The sequence below is a fragment of the Blennius ocellaris genome, assembly GCF_963422515.1.
Source record: "Blennius ocellaris genome assembly, chromosome: 2".
Lineage (NCBI taxonomy): Eukaryota > Metazoa > Chordata > Actinopteri > Blenniiformes > Blenniidae > Blennius > Blennius ocellaris.
The window spans coordinates 10,528,466-10,537,117 of record NC_137651.1 but is presented as its reverse complement, the minus strand read 5'-3'; the positions used below and the strand labels follow the sequence as shown (position 1 = coordinate 10,537,117).

At 39.8% G+C, this 8,652-nt stretch overlaps 2 protein-coding genes across 2 annotated transcripts; both read right to left on the bottom strand.

The window, feature by feature from the left end:
- Window positions 1–2,981: 2,981 nt before the first annotated feature.
- On the bottom strand, window positions 2,982–5,244 carry LOC308137337 (interferon-induced very large GTPase 1-like; the record flags this gene model as incomplete). Its single annotated transcript, XM_080505984.1, has 2 exons — window positions 2,982–3,099; window positions 3,239–5,244. The coding sequence occupies 2 exons, from the start codon at window positions 5,242–5,244 to the stop codon at window positions 2,982–2,984; spliced, it is 2,124 nt and encodes a 707-aa protein (XP_080362110.1).
- Window positions 5,245–5,924: 680 nt separating this feature from the next.
- Window positions 5,925–8,097, bottom strand: LOC308137330 (up-regulator of cell proliferation-like; the record flags this gene model as incomplete). Its single annotated transcript, XM_080505971.1, has 2 exons — window positions 5,925–5,972; window positions 6,760–8,097. The coding sequence occupies 2 exons, from the start codon at window positions 8,095–8,097 to the stop codon at window positions 5,925–5,927; spliced, it is 1,386 nt and encodes a 461-aa protein (XP_080362097.1).
- Between the last annotated feature and the right edge of the window lie 555 nt (window positions 8,098–8,652).

Here is an 8,652-nt window from a genome sequence, read left to right as displayed (position 1 = left end):
CCAGTAAGCGCGTGAGTAGTGGGTTGAGATTGTGACGCACGCACGCACACACACACACACGCACACACTCGGACTAATCCCCAGTACTCAAGACAACTGTTGCGAGACAAAAGTGCGCGGTTTCATTTTTGAAACCATTTGTGTGCATTCATTCCACTTGAAGAGCCATTGTGACATTGTGAATCTGTTGCAATTCATGTTCACAATTATTGCTATCCTTGAGCCTTTGTGCTGGAATATTGGTCCTCCTGTTTTAGTCTCATGGGTGTTTTTTTAATCAACCATAAGAACCAGACAAAACATGTCTTTTAAACACAGAGATAATTTTGTGGTGTATTTGCAGAGCACAAACAAATGGCCTATTTGAGGATTCGGGATTTGCAACCTCACACTGCTCTGTAACTTGGCTGTTTGTGGCACATGCTGCGTTTGAATCTCATTTTCTTCAAGTGGCTACAAGTGGGAACATACTGTGATTCATCCATGAAAAAAATAACAGTGGAGGCAGTTAAAATACACATGACAGAGGTTTGATAAATGCATTACTGTTCACAATGTGAAATAAAACAATTTTGATCTGGATAAAATCAATTGTTTATAGAGAATGAAACCACACTTCACATCAACAACAAATATGACTTTACAGCCAGCATTTCTGTTTTTGTTTGTGTGATGTATTTAGTGGCAAATGCTCATGAATGAACCAATGTCAGCATGTATGATAAAACTGAGTAGGGAGGACGAATTATGTCAGTTGGTAGGCAATCAGAGAAAAGAAAACAGCTTTTTTCCCCTCGATAATTGTACAGAGACATATATGAGATGCATTTAGACACTTCTGCAACCAAAAATAATGATCACAATGAAAAGCAGTGCATATTTCACAACAACAACAACACTACTACTACTACTACTACTACTACTATTAATAATAACAATAATAAGAATAAGAATAAGAATATGAAAAAGAATAAGAATAAGAATAAGAATAAGAATAAGAATAAGAATAAGAATAAGAATAAGAAAAAGAAAACGAATAAGAATAAGAATAAGAATAAGAATAAGAATAAGAATAAGAATAATAAAAACAGCATGTTATACCCTTTACATACAATGTCAGAGCTAAAATATACTGAAGAAAAGTGTATGCAGGCACCCAAAGTTCCAAATGTAAGCGTTTGGTTTTCTGAGTGAGCTTGAATAAAATATGAACAATTTAAGCAGCAATATTTTAATCAATTAATACTGTAAATGGTGTAGCTATAAAAGAATCAGTGGGTTTGTAGAGCGGTACACTGCTGTTCAACCTTGGTATTTCGTCTCAGTGAGATGTCAAAGATTCTGCCATCCAACATTGCCCTCTTGTGGATTTCATTGCTTGACTTGTCCCTCTTCATAGTTTAGCATTTATCTGATATTTTTTCATGTTAGGACTCTCAGTTGTGTGTGATCATGATGTTTCTGCTCCCTTTGAGTATATGTTGTTATGCAATATGTTGTTGTTTTAGTCACACTGGATGAAGGTAAAATTGGTTATGGAGAAGCTTAATTTGCTTTTTCATTTAAAGGAGCTATTTACTCAGCGTTTGCCAAATGAGTTCCGAGAACCTACAAAGCAAATGTGGCTTTATTCAAAAAACTTTAGCAGCCAAAAGCCAGTATTTTTTTTATTGATTTGAAGAAAGACTAATGGATTTAATCAAGGTATATTTTTACAATCCAACACTTAATGCTTCTCTTTGCACGTGAAAAAGTTCCTTTCATTTTTGGCATACCAATCATACCGATGCACCAGATACATCAGACAACAACAGTGGCAGGTTAATAAATGTGCTATATGAAATAGAGAAAACCAAGCTTTTTGAGAATAGAAAAGTTTCAGTTTAAAATAATGTGGGATGGGAATGTGGATTACAATCTGACGATTTTTGAAATATTCAAGTCTTTACAATCACTGATTGTACAGTCGTCTCTCTCACGCACACGCACACACACATGCTCACGCTCGTGCACATGCACACACACACGCGCACACACACACACACACACACACACACACACACACACACACACACACACACACACACACACACACACACACACACACACACACACTCTAAGAAGCTTTTTTAAGATCATTTTTAATTTAAATACAAAGTCCTTAATTGATTAGATGTATTTCTAATGACTATTAGAAATCTTTTGGGTTCACATTGAACATTTGTCTAAACATGCTCACACAAGAAGAGGCACTGCTGTCGCACCAGGAGAGTTAAGACAAGTTTATAAATGCAACTTTATGACATTGTGATACACGTCACAACCTGCAAATCTATTACAATACCTCACTCCGTGAGAATTCACAATGTTAAGTTTGAGTACTCCCCAATGTACTCCTCCTCGTAGTGGAGATAAAAACAATTATTTACATATAAGAAGCATAAAAGAAATATATTATGCATAAGTACAAACCAAATTAAAACAAACATATATCTCCATTTTTCTTATGCATGTTTGACATTTGACATATTCAATTCATGAAATATTCTAGATTAACAAAAAGTTATAACATGACAGCCACACAAATGATGGATCAACAGTTTTACTCTTTTTCAAGTTGCAGTTTTTACTGGATAACAGGTTTTTTCAATGGTCAACATAGCTTGTTGAGTCAAGCTTAGTTTATTCATTGAAACAGCATTGAGACAAAAACAGGTAAATATTTGTTATCAACATGCTTTAAAAAAAATGTAATCAGTTCAACCCAAGAAAAGATGCACTTAATAATTTTTTGACGCCAGATCGATTCAAATTCTCAGAGACTTTGCAGTGTAGAAGTATCTTTATGCTGCCATAACTTTAGGTCTGTCATTAACAAACTAACATTTGACTTATAAAACTAAATCCAAATGATTAACATAACTATTAAATTTCAAGAGATTAATGCAGAATTTTAGCAGCTCTGTCCAGAAAAGAAAATGTTACTTCAGACTGCCCAAGGCATCCTCCTGGGTGAGCTTCATCCACTCCACGGGTATCTTTGCAGGGTCACGCTCAAATTCTTCTGCAAACTTCTCATTAAACCTTGCCAACACATACCTGTGAATTAAACCATATTTTGTTCAGGAGCAGATTTGGATCAAACAACAACAACATGTATTTTAACAAAATAATAATACAATCTGTAAATATGTAAAGATAATTATTTTGAGGCTAGCCATAATCAATTACACATTACCTCCAGTAATCACTGGTCTTCTGGTTGTTTTGGTCATTAGTGGACGAGATCCAGTCTGGATAGAGACAATGCAGGTTGTTGCATGTGATGGAAACCTGGTGGTCCTTGTTGTGGTCGGAGTTCCCGTTAGTCATGCTTATAGGACCGCCGATGTAGGACACAGAAGATGGATCATAAGGCAGCATGCCTATGGGCCGGTGGAGTAAGGCCTTGTGCACCTCATGTCCTGTGTCTTCATCACAAGGGGCTTGACAGAGTGGACATTTCTTGTCACAGCCTCGAACTTTGTCAAACAGGCGTTCTTGGGGTTGAATAGAAAGGGAGTCAAGAAGTTGAGCGACGTCCACTTTTTGGGAAAATTCCTGGACAAGATTCAATCTCATTATAGCCAAAAACTCCATCAAATATTTCACAAAACAGTCCCATTCTGTGGTGAAACTAAAGAGAGGCCCATTAAGTGAGGCCTTTTCGACAACAACATCCCCGTCCCTCTCTAAAGTCAGACACACCATCTCTAGAAGAGGTTTTGCGTCAATCAGCACTCCACTGCCTCCCTCTGTTGTTTGGCTTACTGCAGCAGATATCTTTCCAACTATTTCTCCAAGTCGCTGTTGCCTCCATATACTTATGTTTGTTGATTCAGAGAGGTGGGCCTCCATGGTCTCCTGGATCTTCCTCTGTCTAAAGTTGTCAAAGGAAGTCAAATACTCCAAGAAACTTTCAAAGTTGTCATCTTTAATCAACTCCTCCAATAAGCTTTGGTGGATTGCATGTGGAGACTGATACTCTTGGGTTTTACTGAGTATCTCTTCTGCAATATTTGTCCCCAGTGGTCCGTTTACGTAATCCAACACTGTCGGTTTAAAGACCATTGAAGTGAATGTTTGGGCCAGTCTCTGACACTGGTCTCTCTTCCTGAAGTTGTACATAAACTCTGCTGAGTGCATGCTCTTGGTTGCGCTGATACACGTCAAAAGTTCTCTGTCCTTCGCAAAGCGATCATGTAGTTCTTGAAAGTCGTGGCTTGCAGCATTACAGAGATAAATTTTCAGATCCACTTCAAAAACAGATCGAATTTCCAAAGAGTTGTCCGCCAAAGCTTTTTCAACACTTTCCAGCAGTTCTGTAATGTAGCTGTCAGAGAAGTCTGCTAGCAAGCTGCATTTATTTTCTACAAACTGGTGGTATTCTTCTATGATACTGCATGCCAGCTGTTGAGCTTTCACCCTCTGCACTCGGTTGTTGTCTTCAAACATGTGTTTTAATCTGCTGCGGTATCCGAAGTGCTCATCATAAACTTGGAAGCCATTGGTTTGATTTTCACCAATGGAATCAAGCTTTTTTATGTGTTTGTGGAGCCCACGGTTGTTTAGATTCTCTCTCAGAACACCTATCACCCTTGCAGTAATATCATCAGTTTTTGATGGCCTGAAGTCAAATATGGACAATGCCTTAGTCCACACAGCTTCAAATTCTTCTTCCAGCTCTGTATCTTGAAAAAGGACTTTGGTTGACCTGCTTTTCTCTATTAGTGCTTGTAGCACAGACTCTTGCTCTTGTTCCAATAAAGCCTGAAATTTTTCCAACTGTGTAGAAGAACAGTGGCTCTCACTGATTGTTTCCAACTTTTGTATGATCTCTTCAGTAACTCTGTCTTGAAGGTTACACATATTAGTGGTAAGGATTGGCATGAATGTTTCATCATTCGATTGAAGAGGTTCGTTTTCCATCAAGCAGGCTTGTACGGCTGATTTGATTTTGCCCACCTGTGCTTTGACTTCCTCTGTGGCTTCACTTTTCAGCTTGCTCAGGAGCTCATTTTGGACGGTAGTATCCAAAGCTTTCACCTTTGTGGCAAAGATTTTCTTTGTTGCGCCTCTGAGCCAAAGTTCCATGTTTTCCAGAAAGCTTATGTTCCACTTTGAAAGCTTTGTGCACAATAAAGAAAATGCTAAAGCAATGTCAGTGTTTTGCAGATCAATGGAGAATGATTCTCCTTTTATCATATTCCAAACATCATACAGCCGTTTCATCAGGTCAGACAAACTGGATGCTTCAGTCTTAGTAGCAGACTTCTTCAGGGCTTTCAAAATGGCTCGCTTAAGCTGTAGCACTGCCTCACTGTATTCTGGATCAAGTGGTTCAGAAAGGGTTGTATTTAACCAAGGTCCACTGATACATGCAGTACCATCTGGGTACAGTGTAGCATTGCCTGTTCCTATGCCATCACTTTCCGGCTGCAGTATCTCAGAAACTCGCCCTAACTGCGAGGCTTGTAGTATGCTATTTATGCCCACATCCTGGACCAGTAGTTCACAAATTGGCATGGAGCCACATTCTTTATTCCGGAGAAGAGCACTGACAATAATAGCAATATTTGTTTCCAGCTCATAGTCACCGTGTGAGGAAATGTTATGCAATAAAACATCACTCAATCCTATTGCAAGTGTGGCCATTGTGCTGTCGTGGACAAACACATTTTCGTTATCTTGTGGGACTGAGCAGAGACCCTCCACATCAAGTAACAAAAGAAAATCACACCCCATGTCCTCTCTGAGATCATGAGGAAGACAAAGGAGAAGCATGTGCATCCCTCGACTTGATCTCTTCTTTCCTTCATGGAATTTCACCCCAAACAATGCAGAAAGAGTCTCGGCATTCCTTGCGTGGTGTACACCAAGGTTGGTCAACACTCGGGTCCTGCACTGTTCTTTAGGCAGGCGGCGTTTGAGCTCTGCAAAGACACAGCTTAGCCAACAAGCTGGAATATTGTTAGCATCTCCATCCATGAGTTCAAGGGGGATCCCATAAAGAAGAAGGTCAGCAGCCAGGCTTGGGAGTCGCAGCACATTCTGACTTCCACTGCTGGGATTGATGTGTGTCAACTCAAAGATCAAGCCCATTTCACGCAGGAAGTGCTCAAGCCCCAGTGAAGATGGATCAAGGTCGAAGGGCTCTAGTTGATATTCAAAGGAAGCTTCAAGAGATGCTTGTTCTTTGAAATAAGAATCTGCTTCTGGCATAGCTATTGTCACCTCAGGTTCATCTTGCTGTTTCCTGCCGTGGCTCACAGTGCCATTTTCTTCAGACTGACATAATTGGCTTTCTGAGCCTGATGAAGGAATTTGTTCATTACAACCCGGTGTGGTTTCAATAATTTTTTCATTTTGAACTTTTTCATTTGATGCTATATCTAATTCTTGCATTATGACTGAGTTGCGTGTTGACTGAAATCCTTCTTTGTCTTGTGACATTTCTGCACTCTCTTTTTCAGAAACTTGGAATTCAGTAATTCCAGGCAGCACATCCATTTCCTCCTCAAATGTTGAATCTGTACAGAAACTGTCACTGCCTTCTGTGTTCTCATTGACACAGTGTTCTTGTTGATCCAAATTTTCAGGTGTTTCATCAGTGTTTTCTACATGCAAATATGCAGAAAGAGCTGGTGGACCATTATGTATTGCTCTTTGCATGAGGGAAAGCTTCAGCTTGAGCCAATTAAGAAAAAAAGTCCTTTCAACTTTATCTGCTGTGAAAAGAGAATCAGTGAAAATCTTCATGGATGGAGTAATTTTGTAGCTCCTCAACTCAGCCAGGATTTCTTTCTTTTCTTGTTGCAGTTGGAGATCGATTTCTTTACCTTCCTTTTTCTGCTTACTCTCCTCTTTTTCAAGTTGAGACAACCTGCTCCACTGAGGTCCCTGTAATGGAAGTTGTTTCATCTTAAATTCAGATGATCCCTCATCTAAACCCTTCAAGACTTCCTCCACTGTGACCATTGCCTTTTTACAGACTGAGCCTTCATCCACATTCAGACCTATCTCCACTGCTAATTGTGCTGCTGCCTCAAGGGAAACAAGTTTCAGTTGATCTGGCAGCAGGTTTTTCAAGCTGTTACACAGCTTGTTGGCCAGTTCATTCTCATTCAAAGCTTTTCCTGAAATCACAGACCCTGCAGGCAAGCCCATGTGCTTTTCAAGGTTTAGACCAACAAATCCAACGACTCTGTTTTTATTAATCTCGGAGTCTGACAGATCAATCACTATGAGCTTGCATGGCATACGTTTGCAGGATAAAAGAAGCTGTCTCTCCTTCTCTCTAAGATCTCCACAAAAAATCACAACAACGGAAGATGCTTGACATAGAAGGTTGAAGCAGTTCTCATGAGCACTGGCATCACCTCGTAGATTAGAGATTGCCATAGGTACGGGGAGATTATCTTTCTGGATATCTCCGCTAGGCAAATACCATCCGAGCTCTACCAGACCATTGGACAGTCTTCGGGGCAGCTGCCCGCCATCCAACCCTTTGTGGAGAAATGTTTCACTATTAGATCTGGGCCCACTCATGATATGGTTTAGTACCTGTGACTTGGAGATCCCACAATGACCAAGCTTTATGCATGAAACCATTGGCATGTATGTGCTTGCCAAATCTCCCTCTTGGACTTTGTTGTTGTCATTCACAGAGTGAGCGAACCATCGGCTGACGACACTTCTCAAAGGCCAAAGAAGGAAGTGACTGGGTTCATCTGGATCTATGTTGGGAAGTACCAGAGGTACAGCAAAGTGGCATTGCATCATGCGCATAGTCATCTCCTGCTGTAGGAAAGTGTTGGAAGACAGAAAGACAGCTGTAACCAGATCAAGGGGGTTGACAACAGGCTGGATTTCCTCTTTGGAATCATTGCAATTTTCCTCAGGTGACTTCTTGTCACTGCCCACATTTTGCAGAGTTTTGCAACAAGTACTCCGGGCATCTTTGTGAAGCAGCCAAAGGCGCTGAAGGAAAGCTTTTGGTAGTTCCTCGGGATTAAGTGCAGTTTCACTCTTCAAAGTCCAAGTGCTGATGTCTAACATAGAGGCGGGATCCAGCGGTGTAGTCCAGTAGGTCTCCAGACCAAGCGTACGGAAGACCTCTGTCTGAGTATTCACCTTGAGTGATTCTAATATGGAAAAACACATACAAAAAAAATCTTAGTCCAGAATGCTAATATTTAGAAAAAGTATATGATGTGATTGGAAGGACTATATGAAATGCATTTAAAACAGTGTCCATAAAAAAACCCCCAACAAAACAAAACAAAAATACAAACTTGCCTGTTATAGTTATACTTAAACACTATATATAACAGCACAAATACACATGTAATCCATTCCATTACAGAAAAAAGCATTTGTTACTACTGATAACTAGTCATTACTTTTGGGCAACAGGGCATAGCTGCATCTGGAAGTCAAACATTAATGTTTCGCAAAAACAAACTATCTCCTGCTGCCAGTAACATCAGAATCTACTGTTGTTCCCCAATTGTTATCAGTAAATACACTATCAAATTCAGCAACACTTGACCTCACAAAATTGATCTAATTTTGCTTTCAAAGCAATAAGAGTCACAGGAGGCCAATGGAGTG